Raw genomic sequence first — 21,842 nt, 5'->3', positions numbered from 1 at the left:
AAACTCTCTTTGTCAAACACAAAAGCAGATATTTTGAAGAATGATGAAAACCTGTAACGACTGACTTATAATTTAGGAATAACAAATACTATAGAAGTCAATGGTTACAGGTTTCCAGCATTCTTCAAATTATCTGCTTAACCTGTAACTATTGACTACAATTTAGGAAAAACAAAACTAGTACTATAGAAGGCAATGGTTACAGGTTTCCAGCATTCCTCAAATTATCTGCTTAACCTATAACTATTGACTACAATTTAGGAAAAATAAAATACTACAGAAGTCAATGGTTACAGGTTTCCAGCATTCTTCAAAATGTCTGCTTAACCTTTAACCATTGACTTACAATTTAGGAAAAACCAAATACTATAGAAGTCAATGGTTACAGGTTTCCAGCATTCTGCAAAATATTTGCTTGACCTGTAACCACTAACTTACAATTTAGGAAAAAACAAATACTATAGAAGTTAGTGGTTACAGGTTTCCAGCATTCTTCAAATTATCTGCTTAACCTGTAACTATTGAAGGACAATTTATGAAAAAAAAAACAAATAGTATAAAGGTCAATGGTTACAGGTTTCCAGCATTCTTCAAATTATCTGCTTAATCTGTAACTAGTAAAGGACAATTTATGAAAAAAAAAATACTATAGAAGTCAATGGTCACAGGTTTTCAGCATTCTTTAAAATATCTGCTTAACCTGTAACTATTGACGTACAATTTATGAAAAAAACAAATACTACAGAAGTCAATGGTTACAGGTTTCCAGCATTCTTCAAATTATCTGCTTAACCTGTAACCATTGACATAGAATTTATGAAAAAAAAAATACTACAGAAGTCAATGGTTACAGGTTTCCAGCATTCTTCAAATTATCTGCTTAACCTGTAACCATTGACGTAGAATTTATGAAAAAAAAATACTACAGAAGTCAATGGTAACAGGTTTCCAGCATTCTTTAAATTATCTGCTTAACCTGTAACCATTGACTAACAATTTAGGGGGAAAAAATCTATAAAAGAAACTGGTTACAGGTTTCAGCATTCTTCAAAGGGTAAATATGACATAAGAGTATCTTATCTTCATAAGAGTAAATATGACAGTATTTTCATTTTGGGTGAAAAAAAAGTGAATTATAATGTCTTTGTTACTAATAATACCAAGCTAACTAGAACCTTTTCACACCGATCTGATGTCAAGCATTATTAATTTGGACAGGTAATTATACAACTGCAAATGTTAATGTGTAGGTGGGTATGTGCATGTTAACCTAGCAGAGTGAAAAATTCAAATGATCCCATTGTTTTTAATAATTCAATTCAGTTTGGGGCCATATTTCATCTTAACATCAACAGAACATTTTTTCCAGAGCCAGTTACATCTGTAACTTCATGACCTGCAGAGTGTATCACTTTAAGCCCTGTATCTGAAGAAAAGAGACCAGCTGTCAGACTAAATCTGATAATCAGCTCTTGCGATGAGGTTTTCACGCCTCCATTATTCCAGCATGCGTTGCACAGTCTCCCCCTGCAGCTACTGACTAACAAATCAGAAAATGCTTGATTGCTGTGTATTAATATGGAGACGCATCTATTTAAGGAGAAGAGGGGGAAACTTTCCATCTAATCAACGGCAAAAGACGATCTTATTGCTATGAAGAGATTTTACATTGATGCATCAGCTTGTTCAAGACCAACACAGGAAATAAACATGGCAAATATTTGCTCAATTGTTTCTCCAAGAGAGCAACGAGATTTATTAGTAAGCAAATAGAGAAATTAATATTTTTGATTTGTTGCTTTAATGAAAAGTTAAGCAAACTGGGCTCAGATTAGTCAAAAACTATCACCAAAAGGCAATAATTAACAATAATTTATTCATTTATTATAATAAATCAATTAATCCAGGTAATTAATAATTAAAACATATACTGTCCAAAATGACATTCTAAATAGGGTTGAGTTAAAAAAAAAACACACAATAAATAGTTTTGTACAAATAGTACAGCTTTAAACACACTAGTTCCAAATTATAAAAATGATATGCTTTTAATAGCACATATAAACTCAAAAAGGATGGCGTTTGCTGTTTGTTTAAACTTATTTTTCAAGAGTTCACACTTGCCAGGAGAGAGCCCTGAGCTTATAAGATGGCGAGAGGGGAGTTTAAGCACTGGTAGATCTCGAGAACTCCCCCAACTTGGTAAAGGGTCACGAAACATCAAAACACATTTTTTTACAGTTGAGAGTCATATGTGTCCAACGCTGCTAAAAACACTATTAGGACACATATCTTTCACACAAAAAAAAGTGAAAATTGGTTGCTTTTGCGTTATTTTGAGCAAATTCGTTCTTTTTGGCTTGAAACAAATTTTTGAAGCTGTGTCACGCTGATTAGATACTTGCGTGTAATCCAACGTGTAGACTGGACATCTGTACCTGCGAGTGCATCAGGAGTGTGCTGCACTAGTTCATGAGAAAGATTTGTTGAAATATTATCAGACATACAGTGAAAATGTCCTTGCTCTGTTGAACATCATTAGGGAAATATTTAAATAATAAATAAATAAATCAAAGGGGGGCTATAAATTCTGACTTCAACTTTATAAATAAGATACAATCAAAAAATTATGTAAAATACATTTGCATTTATTTGTTGCTTATACTTACATTTACCCTCAGGAATAATTTTATTAATTTACTTATTTATTTATTTAATTAGACTATTGCTTTTTTAAATGCCTTCACTATTTTACAACTTTGACACACTTAAACCACACTCAAACTGGGAAGTATATATAAGCCCCCTTCAATTTTTTTTATTCTTTTTTAAATATATTCCAAATGGTGTTTAACAGAGCAAGGAAATTTTCACAGTATGTCTGATAATATTTTTTTCTTCTGGAAAAAGTCTTATTTGTTTTATTTCGGCTAGAATTAAAGCAGTTTTTAATTTTTAAAACACCATTTTAGTGACAAAATTATTAGCCCCTTTAAGCTATATTTTTTCTCGATAACCTACATGACAAACCATTGTTATACAATAACTTGCCTAATTACTCTAACCTGCCTAGTTACCCTAATTAACCTAGTTAAGCCTTTAAATGTCACTTTATCCTGTAAAGAAGTGTCTTGAAAAATATCAAGTAAAATGTTATTTACTGTCATCATGGTAAAGAAAAAATAAATCCATTATTAGAAATGAGTTATTAAAACTATTATGTTTAGAAATGTGTTGAAAAAAATCTTCTCTCCGTTAAAAAGAAATTGGAGAAAAATAAACAAGCGGTGTAATAATTTAGGGGGGCTAATAATTCTAACTTCAACTGTATGTATATATATATATATATAACCAAATAAAGTCTTTACATTTTTATCTATATTCTACTTTTTTTCTACAGCCACATACTCTATATCTAAAGTCTTTTTATATATTTGTATATTTATATTAATTACTTAAATTTGTATTTATATATTTATATTGATATTTTTTATATTATTTTAAATAACTTTTATTTTCTATCGCATAACTCCTCTTTCTCCCTAATTTAGATTCTTATTGTTAACTTTATTATTTTTATTGTTGTTATTATTTTCACAAGTCATGAGTGGTTGTGTAAGCATTTCACTGCATATCAAACTGTGTATGACTGTGTATGTGACCAATACAATTTTAATTTGAAGTTGAAACAATATTCATTCCTTCGCTTTCCTTCGGCTTAGATCCCTTATTTATCAGGGGTCGCCACAGCAGAATGAACTGCTAACTATTCCAACATATGTTTAAAGCAAAGGATGCCTTTCCAGCTGCAATCCAGTACTAGGAATTACCCATACACTCTCGCATTCACACAGTCACTCACACACTACGACCAAATTAGTTTACCCACTTCAGCACCCGGAGAAAACCCACACGAAAATAATTCAATTAAATTCAGTTCAGCTTTATTTGTATCGCGCTTTTACAATGTGGATTGTGTCAAAGCAGCTTCACATAAATGGTCATAGTAACTGGAACAGTGTAGTTCAGTTTTTAGTGTTTAAGTTCAGTTCAAATAAACATGCAAACTCCACACAGAAACGCATATTGGCCCAGCTGGGACTCAAACCAGTGACCTTCTTGCTAGGAGGTGACAGTGCTAACCACTGAACCACTGTGCTGCCAAACACAACACTGTTAGTTTTTATTTATTTACAAAAGTTGCCAGGTTTGCTCTCATTTCCCCTTTCCCTTGTTCTCCCTCTTTTTTCTCATCTGTTGCCATATCCTTCCCTCCCTCCTCCCACCCTCACCCAGTCTCTCTCTCTCCCCCTCTCATGACTAACTAATGAGTCCTGGCATTGCTGTGGTCCCCGTGGCATTATTGGGCTGATCTGTGCACTCTTAAGGGTGCGCTAAGAGCTTGACTCTCCACGGCTGCAGGAGGCCCACACTTCTCTTAAACAGCAGGGCTAAAGAGGTTTGTTTACTGGGTAACACCTTGGCCTGACCTCCCCGGGCCGCTGGGAGTTACTCTGTGATTAGTTCTGTGCTTGCCTGGAGCCGAAGAACCGGCGTCAGGCTGGAAAGCCAGTCTCTCCCCACCGCAGGGTGAATGATTGGGCAACTCATGCTGTAATCAATCATCCTTTCTACCACACGTACACATCCGGCGGGAGAAGGATGGGCCCTCCTAAACTTGTTGCTATCTTTGTCGCTGTGCCTGAAAAGCTGCATGATTTTATTTAGAGTCGGCCTTTGACTCGATAACAGGAGATTAATTGGAGCTGTTGCTTGGCTTTGTCCCCAATGGGTCTTTGTGGCTTTCGGCGTATAGAGAAAGAGGACCAGGATATATGTGGCTAATCGGGTCTGTTTGCTGCGTGCTTGAACACCATTTTCTCCTTTCGCTCCTGGTTGGCGACTGTTTGCTGCTCGGCCCCTGTGGACGGGGTCTCATTATTGCAACGTGTATTCACATCTTCCACCTTTCGCCCTGGGTTCTCCTTCTCCTTCACTTTGTCGCTTTCTTCTTGCAATGAAATGTCAGTGACAAACCTGGCACCTTCTCCTCTGGCGGCACTGTTGGACTGAAACAAGGCTCCATTGACCTAACCGTGCCTTCTCATTGAGTCAGGGGTTTTTTTTTAGAAAGAAAATTCACTTTTCATGTCTCAAAGGACTCTCCAATGAGCATTGGGTTGGCGTTTATAGCATAGGCATAGCAATCATAGTGGACCAGGTAGCAATAATCATACTGTTGAATTCAAGGTGAAGTTTAACCCTCTTGTTGTCATAGAATTGCATATACAACCACTGTTACTTAGCGTTCCGGCCAGACATTAATCAATCAGGAGCTTGCTCTTTTAGGGGAGTGATTATAACATAGTGTCTGTTGTTGGTGTCCTGGGGGAAATCCTCTTGCCGACACCGGACAACAGTTCATCAAACTGGGCTCGACTCATTCTGAAGCATGAAAGCCTCCATCATCCAGGTATAATTTCTGGAAGAGTTGATGAACTCACAGGACTGGGTGCACCTCTGAAAGCATCTAGTAAACTCAGACACGGCGCCGAACAAATCTACGCTGTTTATCAGCCTTCCTTAAGCACAAAAAAGCCCAGCTACTATCTCAATAAAAACATGTTAGCCATTTAGCAACAAAGCTAGAGTTACCGGGCAAACAGAAGCCCTGCCCATGACATGAATTTGCGCCTATTTTGAAGTGAATTTGATGCGCGAATAAAGCAAGTAAAACGCATCTACAGTATTTAAGCATGAATAGCACAATTTATTTGCACGTGCTTCATTTTACAGCTACTTACTGCAAAAACTCCCAGTAAAATACCACATACATTCCTTAAAGTTGACTACTGTGATATGCATTGCATTGTGGTTCATTTTAAAGCGTTTACAGTAACTTACTACATATTAGGAATTTGTGGTATTCTACTGTAATCAGAGTAATCAAGCACTCCTAATGTAGTTGAAGACAAACAAGAGACAGTTGTTAAAAAGGTTAGTTTTTAGAAATGTATTAAATTCAATAGTAAATACTAAGAATAAAGCTTTCGTACTGCTAGTGTAAACAAATTTTATAAAACTAGTGTAAGATTACTCACTGTAAAATTTTAACTTGTTCAAGGGCATTTTAACATAAAAAGAAGTTGCGGTAAAATTGTTTTACTGTTAAAAAATAAAAAATAAATAAAATTTAAAAAAAAATAAAAAAAATTAAAAAAATTTAATTGCGGTAGGACCCCGCTACTGTAAAACATGTTTACAGGTTAGTTACTATTAAGAGGCAGTTGCAGTAACAGTGCTGCCAGTAAGTTACCACAAAATAAAATAAAATGTCTAACAGAGCTGTTTGCTTTTACCAAACCTCTAAAATAAAGCATATAAATTTATTTTCAATCCTCAAATCAATTTTTGCATGAAGAAACAACTTAATTATTCATCACAAATTCTGTGAATGTATTTTTTGTAAAGTTTTATATATATATATATATATATATATATATATATATATATATATATATATATATATATATATATATATATATATATATATATATATATATATGTAAATATGAGAACCAAATTTAGTATTTTTAAATGAGAATTGAAAGACCATTTAAGAGTATCATAACAAGAAAGAAGTTTCTAAAATATTAATCTGTATTAATCTGTATTATTTGTTCATGTGCCCCCTCTCTCTCTTTGTCATTTCTGTTTATTTTTTATATTATTATTTATTTGTTTTATTGACTTCTTTTCTCTTTCTCATTGTGCTTCTCTGTGCTATACATGTATAACATTGTCATATAAAATATTGTCATATTAAAATTGTCATATTTCTCGTTTTCTTTTTATTATTTTTATCTGTAGCATGTTTTTAAATAATTACCTGTTGTTATTGCAATAAAAAAACAAATCAGTGAATGTCTAAGTTTTCCCTCGTCAGTGTGGAGTATTTCCTCAAGTTAATCAGAAGGTAACACTCATTTTTGACTAAAGTAATGGGTGTATTTTCTAATGCTAAATGTAGCTTCATAAATACAAAAATATTTTATCAAGAAAGTATTCATAAAAGATAAATGATCAGATTCTTATTGTGTGTGTGTTTGGAAGTGTGTGTGTGTGTGTGTGTGTGTACAACATTTATGAAAATAGAAAATTATTTAATAAATATTCATTTTAGAAAGTCACCAAACTTCAAGATAAACAAAAAAATAAAGGGGTTTGTTTCTGCTGTTAAAATGGTGCACATGAGGGTTAAACAACTGTGAAAGTGTATCATCTGGATGTGTTTGTAAGGTGTGTTGGTGAGTTAACATTTTAACCTTCAGGCGTAAAAAATTATAATGTTCCTATATTTAACAAAGATGAATTGTATTGAATTTATACAGTGAAGATTATGCAGTGTTACTTTTAGATTTTATTATTCAGTTAGTTGAACACTGTTAGACTCCGCAGAAGTCTCTTTATTTCATTTGTATCTTTGTTCTGTCGTATTTATGCTCTTAATTTTGTATTACTATGTTATGCAGATGCCCCAGTGTTGATTGTATTTATTACACCAGCGAATTATTTATGCATATTTCACTTTGCTGCAATATGCTTTTGTGCATAGGCCTTAATACCCAGTTAGTTTCTGCACAGTTTTTTCTGACTCATTCATAATCCTTATTTTTTTCTAGTGTAGCTGTGGTTTATTTTGTGCATGCACTGAAGCAGTTTATTTCAAGTGTATATAAAAAAATATTTGGTATTTCTCTTTAATGTAGAAATGTGTTAGAAAAAAACATCTTTTCAGTCCTAAAATGCAAACCAGTTTCTTCTTGTATATAAATATGCAATTAGTAGACTAGTTTTCAGTCACGTGACCTGTGCAGAAACCTTTTGGGCAATAAAAAAAATAAAGGGAAGACATAGCAACTTCACTAATCTCAATAGGAAAACATCACAATCCAGTCATTGTTCCATCTATTTTAAGCTACGAATATTTGAATTACATATTAACAGAAGAAAACAGAGTTATTGGGGTTATTGAGGGCATTTGCGATCCATATACTGCACCTGCAGCCGTTTTTTTCTGTTATTTATATCCCCGTCAGAGCTTCGAATCAGCAAGTTTACATCTATCTTGTGGATATTCCTCAGTGATTTAATCATTGGTGATGGAATTATAGCGTGTAATTGTCTGTCTTAAATATTTGGTATCCATTTCTTTTGCTTAGATTAATATTTGTGGGTAGGAATAATCTATTTGTTTACTTTTGCTATTAATACATTGCGTTGCAATTTATACTTTAAAGAGCCCCTATTATGGGTTTTTGAAAATGACCTTTCATGCAGTCTGTAACACAGTGAATAAAAACATCCAGCTGAACTTTAAATCTGACACTGCACTTCATTCAAAATTATATATTTCTTAAAAAATATTTAATACTTTAACAAAATAGTCAGAATAAAGAGTTGAATAAATTATTCGAATTAATGAATCGTGTTGGGTCCGGATCTTTTGGCTGAACGCATCAAATGTCGACACGGTACATCGCCAAATATCAAATACCAATTCCGCTAAAACGTGAACGCGCCTTTCCCTTCAGACACTAACAGGGGATCACGGGACTGATCATGATGCGAAGATAACAAACAATCTGTATGGGGCTATTCACATAATCTACTTTGTGGATTAATACTGAATGTGTGTCGTTATTACTTGAGGTTAGCGTAAGAAGTAAAGTAATATGCTGGTGTTTAACTGCATTGCTTTATTGCATTCCTACATTGGTCTCTCACATACTCTGCTGGCTATTTCATAGCCGTGGTGGGCATTTCTCTCTGTCTCATGCTGAACGCAGTCAACCACTCACAACAGACTGGGTCATCGGACCAATCACAGCAGATTAGCTACACACAAAGGAGAGGTTTGAGAGCAAATGAATCGCTGAATGAATCAAATGGGAGTTGCTGGGATAGTTATGTTAAAATAAATACATATTATAGGAAAATTAAGGTGTTTTTGACCTTGCATGCATGTCAGCCTGTTGCTGAAGACCCCTAAAACCAAAATATGACCTTTTATAATGCAAAATAAGGGGTCTTGAATCGCACTTAACCAGCAAATCAGAATAGAAATTGTATAAGAAGCATACAAATGCACTGACAGTTATAGGTACCATATTTTGTTATTAGTTAATTATGCTTCCATTAGGCACTAATCCATTCATTTATACTTTTTGGTTGTTCTTTCTATGAGAGAATTATGTAGAAGCACAGCCTAGGCATGTCTGCTCATCGGTTAGTAATGCTACATCTTATTACACAACAATTATCTGGCTTTTTGGCTAAAAAAAGAGAATCACTCAGCCTGTGACTTGGTGGTCAGCGGGAGATAGCAATGTTTTGCCCGCCAGGGGAGCATTCCCCTAATGGCGTGACGTCATGTGGAAACTATCAATTGGCTTAAATTAATGACCGCTATTTGAAAAGGGAAATCATTCTTCTGAGACAGCTCTAACCACAAAGTTTATACTGTAATAACAACACAAGAACTTCAAAACAAGCACAGCAATGTCATTTAAAAGTGTAAAAAATGCATTCACAAGCATTAGATTTTTCACCAAATCATGCAGCGATATCAAAAATTACACAAACAGCTCTGATTTGTCAACACAATTGTCTAAAAAGTCACAAAAATATCTCAATAAATTCACCCAATGACAAAAAAATCTACAAGTCATCCACCTTTACTTTTTACAGCAACACTTTGTTTCTTTTCTGTTCTATTGAAGAGCTTCAATAAGTCCCCGGAGATGAGAAAAAGCAGCATATGGAATATTCAGACAATTCCTTACAGCATCTCCAATACAAGAAAACAATCTTTATGCTTGTTTTCATCCAAGCTAATCCCAACTGCAATATTATTCCTGCACAAGGTCAAACAGGCTGTTTCGAAATAAGCCACATGAGGTTGTTCACCCCATAGTACAACATAAGGCAACGGCTATCTATATATTTCCACAAAAAGACATTCAGAACTTCAGAACCTGGAGGTCAAGCTCATTCCCGGCTAAATGCGCAGTGGAGCGAGCAACACATGAGCTCATAGTCTGCTTCCTCTAATGCTCCCCATTAAAGTTAATGTGTATGTTTGCATAAAACTCACCAATATGGCTGCGATGTGTCGAGGCCAGGCTGAACTGACCCCAGAGAGACAGCAGACAGATGCCCAACAGCAGCAATCTCCTGCCCACACGCTGCAGCTCCCTCTCCCGCATCCTGCAGACACAAACATATACATATTATACATGCTCATACTAAATCAAGAACATTAACATATGATTCAGTGACATATGGGGATTAGGAGTCAGTAAACAGCTCGTTTATATTAAATACACCATCAAATGCCATGGAAATCAAACTGCCATGATTTGGTGATATTATAATACTTTGATATGGGGGATTAAAAAGATGGAGGTTGATTATAAAGACAGAATGACAGCCTTTTCTTCCATATCGTATTGTGAATAACAAAACAAAACAAATGAGGGAGAGAACTTCATTTTAAATATCGTTCAAGTGGATGGTTGGATAACTGTGGTTTTCCATTGGTTGGTCTGATGTGATTGACAGGTTTGTCTCGCTTTCAGCCAGTAAATATGTCAACTGCGTGTCCATTTAAAAATGTGAATGCAAAGAAATAATATATTGGGAGTGTTGCATTGGGAAGAGAAGTGAATACAGGGGTTGAATCAAAACATAGTCCGCACAGTCAGCAGCTCATGTCACTTGTGATTTCCCGGCCGCGAATACATCATTATATGAAGACAAAAATTACATTTTTGGGCGAATTATACCTTGTAAATACAGTATGTGACTCTTTTAACATCATTTGAAGGTGTCCATGTCGCTGAGCAATGTGTGTAAAACAATGAAAAGACTTGTGCAGCCGCCTTTGCTTCTTTCCTGAACTTGAAAATATGATTGGCAGAATCATAGAAATGCTGGATTAATAGTTGGAACTAAAATGTGCAGCGCTGTGGCCCTTTTGGAACTGAGTTTGACAACTGTGGAGTCGAATCGAGATCGCAATCTTTTTTCGATTAATTGTGCAGCTCTAATACACAGCAACAGAGGCAAATCCAAAACTTAATCCCTATGACAGGCAAAAGGGTCTAGACAGGTGGCAAACAATCAAAACGATACAGTATAAACAGCAATGATGGCTGAATTGCGAACAAATCAATCTTTTTAAATGGATCTTCCGAACAGGTTGAACTAGTTCACCAAATCGAACTGAATCATTTGAAATTATTCAACTCTCCGGCAACCACTTATTAACAAACTACTTACTTTTTAACATGCTTGATGCCCCTTCAGACTCAAAATAAACCAATATCCTGAGTTTTTCAGCTACTAGAACAGTACACAGATTTGAGGGCCAATGAACTGATACTACTGGACATGCATGATTCAGCAGATGGTGAACCAAATACAAACAGTACTTGTTAGCCTGCACATGCATGATTGATGCTTGATGATATTTTAACATGACATGACTACATACAAACTGACTAGATGTTTTGATATGTTGAGTCTTAACATGGGAGGATTGTCATTACGTCATCATGAATGAGTTTATATAGCATTAAAAAACCAGTTCATTGAAACAAACTCTTCAAAAGATCCAGTTCAAAAAAAGATCCTAGCTTCCTATTACTAATAAACATTCCAAAGGGTCAAAAACAGAAAGGCAAAAATGAAGTAAATGCTTTATAATACAGTAACAAACTAACAAGTCTAACAATTGTCCTACAGCCATTTCAGAGTAATTAGGGTGAACTTGAAACTGGTGTGTGAATGCAGGGTGTGATGGGGTTTATAGTCTGAAAGAGAGTTACAAGGAGCAAATTCATGTGTCTTAAATTGTTTTACTGTTCAAATGCAACTAAATAAGTTTTTTTTACATGTGCCTATGTTTACATCTACACAAACTAGGTCATTATTTCTAATAAATTAATCTCAATAAGATGTGACAGAATATTTTCCTAAAATCATGGTTATTTTTACTGATGTTATTAACAAACCCAGCATTTAATGGCTGTTTTATATATCTTTATATACCTTGTAAAATCTAAATAACACAAAGTAAAATGAGTTGTATTGACAGTTTAATGATTCTGAATGGATGAACACCGAAAAAAGTGTAATATCATGAAGCTAATTCGAGGAGTTGTGTACATGTACACTTTGTTTACAGCGGTAATAATATGAATGAGGCATTTTAAGTACATGCCTAATTATTCAGATCAAATAGCCATATAGTTCAATGTAATTATGGTTACTACATTAAGATTATAGGCTCAATTACATAGCTAGATCAAAGTATTGTGTTTACACATGATCATGTTTAATTGGAACATTGGCAAAATCCCATTGTAATTGGATAATAGTCCATAAGACAGCTTTGTTGCCACAAGATGTTTTCAGTATTTTTTACCTGGTTAATAATTGTATTCAGAACTCACGTATGTGTATAATGGTATTGTCTGTGAACAATAGCATTACTGATTGCAAGAAACAGTAACATGAAAAGGCATTCTTTTCTATTGTTTATTCCTTGTTCACCTTTTTTAATTGACTACCCTTTTGTTAAAACATTCACTGAAGTAAACTGCTGTAAAAATGCATCAGATCATTTTTTTTTTCAATTTTGTTTGTATAAACCTCAGTCCTGATCAAAACTACTAAATGTTTTAAAAAATTACAAGATTTTAACTCTTTAATTGCTAAGTTCACAGATGATGTCGCTGATTTGGTGAAAAAAAAAACACAAAATTACTTAGTTTCAATATAAGATTTAATTACTTGGACATTTTAGGACAAGATTAGTAACAAAATTGGCTTTGATGCATTGTTAGATTTTAATTTTTTCATCCTAATTTACTGTTGGTGACGGTATTTGTCCCACTGACTTCCATTATAACCACATTTGATGGTGCATAAATACACAGTCTTTGTTTTTGTTTACTCCATGTAGTTCTAAGAGCTGAGATGCATAATTAGATTTTCTTGGATGCATCAAGGTAAGTGTAAAAAGGTCACACTCACACTTTAATTTGCTGTTATACGCTATTTAAAGTTCGGATACTAAGCTTTTTTTGCACAGGCCTATCCAAAGGGTAAATGGTGACAACTGATGATCAACAGTAAACATTTCAAATTGTACCTCTTCCCAACTGGAAAAAACACCAACAATCAAAAATGCATGATTATATGGTGTCATGGTTTTGCAATTAAAAAATGTGGTTATAATGGAAGCCAATGGGGCAAAAAATGGGAAGTTATAGTGGAAGTCAATGGGGCAAAAACAGCCACCAACAGTAAATTAGGGAGAAAAAATAAAATCAATTAAAAAACAATGCATCAAAGGCAATGTTTCACGTTCAAGACTTTGATAAAAGGTTTTTTTAAAAATCCAGTCCACAATTACTTTTATATTGAAAATAGGCCATTTTGTGTGTGTTTTTTTTTCACCAAATCAGTGACATAATTTATGAATTTGGCAATTGAAGAGTTTAAATCCAGTAGTTTTCTAAATAGTTCAGTAGTTTTGATCAGGACTGAGGTTGATTAACAGATTTATGTTTAAAAAAGTTGAAAAATAACATTTATCTGATTCATTTTTACAGCAGTTTAATTCAGTGGATGTTTGCATCCCAAACATAACAAAACAGTAGTACATTTGCAACGTGTATCATTAAGTTCTTTAAAAAATTCTTAAGCAAAATTCTCAAAATATGTGTCAATATAAGAATTTGTCACTGAAAATAATTCTGCTAGCTGAAACACAGAAAAAGCTATGGCCAAATTAAGACTCAAAATCACCCCAGAGTGGATGAAAACATCCCCAACAGTACATAAGGGTTATTATTATATAATACCATGCAAAACACTAATTTCATCCCATTTGCCACAACAAAAGATTTTACAACTTCCCCCTAATTGCCTCAAACACCCAGAAAATAGGCCATTTACCATTTAAATGTCAGATCAAACATCCCATTTTGTTCTGAAATACAGTCAGTACAGTCGATCAAACAAATGGCTCCAATGCACAACGCCACCCATAAATCCCCCAAAATGCGAGATGGTTTTGTACGCTGGCAGACACGATTCCAAACAGCCATTAATTTCCTCAAATATCAGCCATCCTTCAAATGTGTTAGCGAGTGACACAATCTCGCTCTTCGGTGGTGGTCCGCTCTTGTCTGGAAAACACAGTAATCTTGATATACTATCAGAGGCTGCAGGCCAGTAATTCCCTCTCTGTCTTTGAGGGGTCCGGAGAGACCAACACACACAAAAGCAATCATTGTGCCGCCCCGCCAAGCTTGTGTTCTACTTGCGGAGAGAGGACAACAGCAGTATCACAGCCATCTTTTCATGTCTTTTGCCAGCACCTCTCCGCAAATTACAGCAAAGGCGAGCTTCGTATGAAGGGCTGAGAGCCTGCATGTTTGGCAGAGACTGAGGGGCTTTTCTGCATATGTTCCCTAGTAAGTCTGACTCTGGAGGTTTCTCTGTCCTTCATTAATCTACACTATAAGTTCGCTTTTTTTCTGGCCGCAGCAGAAGCATACGAATAACCCAATTTGAGGTTTTGATTAAGGCAGGCATTTTCTGAATTAGTGCTATTTGATTAGAGAAAAAAGCTCTGGGTTGCATTTTGCAAGCCAAATAAAAAGACATTAAAAATGTTAATGAGATCTGCATCGATATAAAATACATATACATAGTAATGGAAGCTCCTGCAGTGGTGCTTACCAATGCAATACTGACTGACCCGATGTAGTGAGCTCTGAGCGGCTGCCAAAAGTAGTTTTGTGGCTGATCTGTGGTTGGTAAGGTGTTGCTTTGCAGCTTGTAGTAGATTTATTATGCTAATAATGTGTTAACATAATGTAAGCAGTAGTGTGGCGCGGTGGTTCCCAATCTTTTTTTACCTCAGACCCCTTTTTCCTTGGAAAATATTGTAAGGCCTCCCTCCACATTTAAGGCGAATTAGTGAGACTCTGTCATTTTTTGTGGGGGACGGATTACACATTTTTTTCATTTTTGGTCAGCTAGGGCAGTGGTCCTCAACCTTTTTATCACAGCGGAGTGGTTGTCAACGCTTGACAATTTTACCGCGGACCAGGGAGGAGGGGATCTTTTGGTTTTTCATAGGTTGTAGGTAGCTAGGCAAACATCAACCATTTTTTCAGAGGATGACAAGCTGACAAAACATTACTGCAGCTCTGATACAAGTTTTATTTATGGATAAAATTACAAAGCACTGCATTGTTTGTGTGTTCTGGGTTTGTCTAAGAAAATTAGTCTTACCAAAATGTGTATATTCCATATAAGCTGAAGCTGATCGCTCAATTCTTGTCACGTGACTTGCAGTGCACTTGCGGGATTCATTGGAACATCACGTCGCTTGTGCATGTAAGCCGCGCACCTCCATTGGAAGCAACAAACTTATACGAATGGCTCCTAAAAGGCGCTCGTCCTTAGAGATCTCCATCAGCTGATCATCTTGCACAGACATGCTGGATTTACCTGATTTGTTGACAAATGGGCTGCAAATCCATTCCTTGGCAGTTTGTGGGTCGTTCACTGGGCCTCCTTAGCAAAGAAACTTTCCAAAGATGCCTGTTTCTTACTCATTTTGCTGCTAGTGGGTTACATTTGGGCGCTCAAGTCACCAAGATGTAAGCGATAGAATATGGTCATTTTACAAAATAAAAGACTTTAAGCAAAAGATCATTCAGACTCTGATAATGAATTAAACAAAAATAATGAATCATTCTTGTGCAGCTTTGTACCAACTAAGCAGCAACCTGCTCGCAAAAACACACACATAGGCCCCATTTACACTAGTACGTCTTAGTTTCAATATGGCATTTAGGAACGAAAACGATCCACGTCCATGCTGGCGTTTCATCTAGCATTTCTGAAAAGTCCTCCTTCCCTACTATACCGCTGAAAACACACATCACATGACCAAACACACACACACACACTGTCATGCTCTGCAGTGTAGGCTATGTGCGCATCTGACACTGAGCTCCAGCAGTCACCCCAGACTGCAGTGCACATCAGAGAGTTTATCAAGGATGTATCACTGGATCATGTCTCACTATAGTTGTTAAACGTGATATTTCATTAATCTTGTCTCTATCTAACAACTCTTCGGTCTTTTAAATCTATCAGGTAACGTGTTACAGTGTCAGTACACTGCTTCAGTCTTTCGCTTTCACACTTGTACTTAAGTCATTTTGGCGAAAACCTCAGATACTGTTGTTTCCTGTTGGTTGTGCAACTTTTGTACCAACCAAGTTTGTCAACATCATTATAACGACACAGATCCCACTGGAAAAAGTGATTGACAGGTGTTAATCTGTGTGTAACATATCTTTATTTATTTATGATTTGGTTATGGGTAAAACAAAGGCTATGAGGTTCAGGTAGTTGAAACGGTAGGCTACAAACAATTAATTTGTTATGAATTAATTAATTATTCATAAGTTATTAATTTACCACCGCCTATGACGATGATACCATTGTCTATCACTATGTTTCACATTGGATATCATCCAATGCCAAATTGGTCAACATCGCCCAGACCTATTGGCCTCTGAAGCTAAGCAGGGATGCGCACGGTCACTACTTGGATGGGGGACCTCATGGGAAAGCTAGATTGCTGCCGGAAGTGGTGTGAGTGAGACCAGCAGTGGGCGCTCATCCTGCGGTCTGTGTGGGTCCTAACTCCCCAGTATATTGATGGGGACTCTTTACTGCTCAGTAAGCGCTGTCTTTCAGATTGGACGGTAAACTGATAGCTTGACTCCAGCTTGATGTCCTTCAAAAATGAGTAGAGGTTTAAACCCGGCATGGTAACCTAACCATCACCATATCATAATTGGTTTCATCACTCATCAGCTGGTGTGTGGTGTGCGGTCTGGTGCAATATGGCTGCCATCACATTATCCAGGTGGATGCTCCACACTGGTGGTGGATGAGGAGATTCCCGCCAAAAATGTGTAAAGAGCATTGAGTGTCCAGAAAAGCACAATATAAATGTAAGGAATTATTATTAGGGTGTTCTGCATTGTTGCTATGCAGTTGCTTTGGTGTCAAGTCTGATCACATAGAACAGTAGCAATACACCTTTCTTCAAAAAAACACCCAATCTGAAATAACATTTATGTCCATGACACAAGTGACAAACTCTTAAGAAACAGAATAAAAAAAAACCCCATGACTCAAATAACAAACATTTAAATAAGATTTTTAAATCATAATTACAAATCTCAAGTGTTTGGATAAAAAATCAGAGCTTCAAAAGCATCATTCACCAACCTGACGCCTTTTCTTTCACTTGTGTTTTTTTTCCCTCTCGCCCATAAGCTCAATTAGCCTCCCTGTCTGCAATAACCACACAAAGCCGATGGGGTTCACAAGCTTATGAGGTCGTTGACAAGTCACTGAAGTTGAGGTATTGAAAACACACACACTGTAAATAGCTGACGTCGCCTTGCATGCACCCAAAGGGCTTGCACATATTGATTGAAGACAGACACGGGTAAATAGGAGCCAAAGAGGTCAGAATGTTTTTTTTTTTCAACAAACCCTGGTGTGCAACAGCTTTCCTGAACAGAAATGGTTTGGTTTAAGGGCAGAACAATTCAACTGCATTTCCAAGGTGTTTAAAAGCAAACAATTTAACCTTTAACAAACCTTCATGATGTCAAAAAATCATTCTCTATGCTGAAAACACATAAGCTAATTTAGGGTTTGATAATGGAGTTTACAGTCAATGGTCATTATGACTGCAGTATGTTGCAACATATAGGCTGAAAATGTACTCCGTATACATTTCCGGAGATTGCAAATTATGTAGCAAGAAGTACATGTGGCTGCATTTAATTTTTAAAATGAACGGTATGACACTGTTCCTTTTCTCGCTTAGCAGCTGACCGCTTACCTCCGTATGGACGGCTTTTCTGCTGTTAATAGTTTGACCAGTGGCTTCCTATGTATGTTGGCGGACTTGAGACCTGAAGCAGAGTTGACCTTGATGATGGGGTTCTGGTGAAGAACAGTTCCAGAAGGCGGGTAAGACAAAAACAAAACCCAAAAAAGAAGTACTGTAAATAACAGGGTGAGAATGTGGTAACATCTGAAAACGTGGTAAAAATCAGGCGCAGGCTTTTCTTTTACTGGATTGCTTTGTAAAGTGTTGGAAAGTGGGGAAGTGAGTGTAAGGGTTTATCGGTGCTTTTGAAAATAGTATTGGTAGGGTCCAGACATGGCGAAACGGTGGGCCAGTCAATCGGTCAGTCATTCAGTCAGTCAGTCGACAACGGCCTCTGGTGGAACAGGCTCTAGAAGAACAGGCAAAAGAAATTTGGGATCTCAAAATGCATACAAAGCGGCTACTGGTGGATTCGCGAAAACAAAAACTGAAAAAAAGTACCTCCTGCGACATATTTTGCTCTCTCCAGAAATGAAAATGGGAGACATAATTAGATTGGGTTGGTATATTGTGTATAGTAAATACTATTTTTTAAAAATCATATCTGATGAATATATAAAAAAATGTCACAAAAATCCACAGTTTTTCTTTTGGGTCAATATGATGTACACTAAAAAAATGATTTTTTTCTGTTTGTTCAAACTACTTTTTGAAAACAAACTGAAACAACATTTTTTTGGGGGGGTAGGACAACATCGTTTTATGTTCAATCCATTTAAATTTGTAAAAACGAATGTTCCTTAATTACTTAATGTTGTCCCAACACAAATCGATTGTTTGGAACATTTTTTACAATATATTCCCAAAGTTTCCCAAATCAACGATAACTATAAAAATAAAATACCAAATTAATTTACATTCTCAATGTATTCATTCAATCATTCATTCATTCATTCATTCATTCATTCATTCATTCTTTTTCTTTTAGGTTTTATTAGTCCCTTTATTAATCTGGGGTTGCCACAGCAGAATGAACTGCCAATTTATCCAGCATATTCCAGCTGCAACCCATCACTGGGAAACATCCATACAGACTCATTCACACACATAAAATACAGACAATTTAGTTTACCCAACTAACCTGTATTGCATGTTTTTAGACTTGTGGGGGAAACCGGAGCACCCAGAGGAAACAACAAGGGGAGAACATGCAAACTCCACACAGAAATACCAACTGACCCTTGCCAAGGCTCGAACCAACGATCAATTGAATAAGCTAAATTGTCCTTAGTGTAGGTATGTGATTGAGTATGTATGGATGTTTCCCAGTGATGGGTTGCAACTGGAAGGGCATCCACTGCATAAAAAAACATATGCTGGATAAGTTGGTGGTTCATTCTGCTGTGGCGACCCTAGATTAATAAAAGGACTAAGTTGAAAAGAAAATGAATAAATGAATAATGTAACATAATTTCCTTATATTTTATTCATTCGTTTTACTTCAGCTTAGTCTCTGATTGGGGTTGCCACAGCAGAATGAACCACCAACCATTCCAGCATATGTTTTTAACACAGCAGATGCCTTTCCAGCTGCAACCCAGTACTTGAAAACACCTATACACTATCACATTCACACAGACACACACACACACACTCATCCACTACGGACAATTTACTTCATCCAACTGACCTATACAGCATGACTGTGGGGGAAATCGAAGCACCCAGAGGAAACTCCATGCCAACATTGGGAGAACATCCAAACTCCACACAGAAATGCCAACTGGCCCAGCCGGGACTCAAACCAGCAAACTTCTTGCTGTGAGGCGAAAGTGCTAACCACTAAGCCACCGTGCCACCCATCATGGCACATTATTTTATGCAAATTCAGAATCACATAAAACACTAAGCAGAACACAACACTTCAAATAACCCAAATCCCATCTTTCCTTTGTGGACCCACAACTCCTCCTTTAAGGCAGAATGACTCACTTTCAAAGCATACAAACACATAAACCAGAGGGAGGAAAGAACCAACAAGTTATTAAGCGGCTTCTCCCCAGACTCATCATCTCCCTGCAATACGTGTAAAACACTACACACCTTAAGGGATGCCAACAACAGCAGCTGACTGACAGCGTTAAAGACACCAATGAAGGCAAAATTCTAAGAAGAGCAGACATTAGGACTAAAAGTGCAATTGCCAAAGCACTCAAATGCGATAAAGGAAAGAAGAAGAAGAAGAAGAAAAAGCACTCCTCCACCTGTTTTCCCCTAGAAGAGCGAATCACTTTCAAAACGAGCAATCCAGCCCACCACGGCTGGCTAATTAGTCCCATTGGTATGGCCCTCGTGCAGATGGCAAGATGTCTGACATATTTATTTTGGTCCTTTTTCCGTCAAATCTCACCCTCTTCTTTGGAACGGAGGCGGTAAATGCATTTAATCCTGGAGATGCAGAATCACACTCGAGTTCTCCAGACGCGCTTGACCTCGCTGCGTGGATGTAAGTGCGCTCGCATGAAAAGAAGATGTGAAGAGAAACAAAATTACTGAGCCGACCAGGTAGGCGCGCTTTTCTTCCCCACAGGGCTGGAAGGAACCGGGAACCGAGACTCGCTCGCGTCTGGCAGATCTGCAAACCGCAGGAGTGCAACTTAAGATCTAGGCATCTGCTAGGTGAAGTGGGGAATCAAAGATGGAAGGAAAGAGAGAGGAAGAAAGGAGGGCCTCAGGTGTGGATTTTTTTTGTCCCAGAGCACCATTGATGGTTCTTGACAAGGAAGGGCATCTTCAGCAAATAGGATTGGAAATGGGTCTGGAGTGTAGTATTGGTTTCGTTTTACGCAAACGTTCAACCATAAGAGGTGCTTAACCTTCTAATCATGTCGATGGTCAAACTGAATGTTGGATTAGATGAGGTATTTTCTGTGAGCAGTCCTCGCAACTTTGTGTAACATGTAAGATTGATTTACATATATAAATACCAAATCAACATAGACATGAGAAATGTTAAACATGAACATTAAAGTCTGCGTGAACTGAAGGTGGCCAAGACGTTTATATCAGTCTGCTGATGTACTTACATTTGAAACTGAATACTGAGTAGGGGGCTGGGCTTTCTTTTTAATAATAATAATAATAATAATAATAATAATAATAATAATAATAATACAAATAATAATAATGATAATAATAATAATAATAATTCCTTACATTTATATTTAGACACTTAAAGCACTTTACACCATGTGGGATCTCCTCATCCACCACCATTGTGCAATTACCACCTGGCTGACACAATGGCAGGCATATTGCACCAGACCACACACACCACACACCAGCTGATTGGTGGAGAGGAGACAGAGTGATGAAGCCAATTATGATATGGGGATGGTTAGGAGGCAAATGGGCAAATTTGGCCAGGATGCTGAGGTTACATCCCTACTCTTTTTCAAAGGACATCCTGGGATTTTTAATGACCACAGAAAATCAGGACCTCGATTCAACGTCTCATCCAAAAAACAGCATTCACTGAGCAGTATAGAGTCTTCGTCACTATACTGGGGCGTTAGGACTAGGGTTGGGTTTCGTTTGGGGTTTTTTTGATACCGGTGCTAAATCAATACTTTTAAAACAATACTGGTGCAAAAACGATGCCTGAACCGATACTTTTTAGCCACACAATGATGGTGAATGACCTTAGAAAAATCTTTTATTTGACAAAATCTTTTAAAAAATAATGTTAATAGAACAATATAATTAAAGCTTAAAGTAAACATCAATTTATATTTTATATATTTGAATTACATTAATATATTTCCTTTGA

General features: G+C 36.5%; 1 protein-coding gene across 1 annotated transcript in view; it reads right to left on the bottom strand.

Annotated features, from left to right (window-relative positions):
- The window catches only part of tafa3a (TAFA chemokine like family member 3a), a 203,146-nt gene that overhangs the window by 60,860 nt on the left and 120,444 nt on the right, over positions 1-21,842 (bottom strand). Inside the window, exon 2 of the mRNA XM_002662529.6 lies at positions 10,157-10,269. Coding sequence (XP_002662575.2) covers positions 10,157-10,268 — 112 coding nt within the window. The 5' untranslated portion in view covers position 10,269. The remainder of the gene's footprint in view (positions 1-10,156; positions 10,270-21,842) is intronic.

Source organism: Danio rerio, chromosome 6, assembly GCF_049306965.1.
Source record: "Danio rerio strain Tuebingen ecotype United States chromosome 6, GRCz12tu, whole genome shotgun sequence".
Lineage (NCBI taxonomy): Eukaryota > Metazoa > Chordata > Actinopteri > Cypriniformes > Danionidae > Danio > Danio rerio.
Note: the sequence above shows the minus strand (reverse complement) of the source record. Positions and strands in the feature narration are given on the sequence as shown.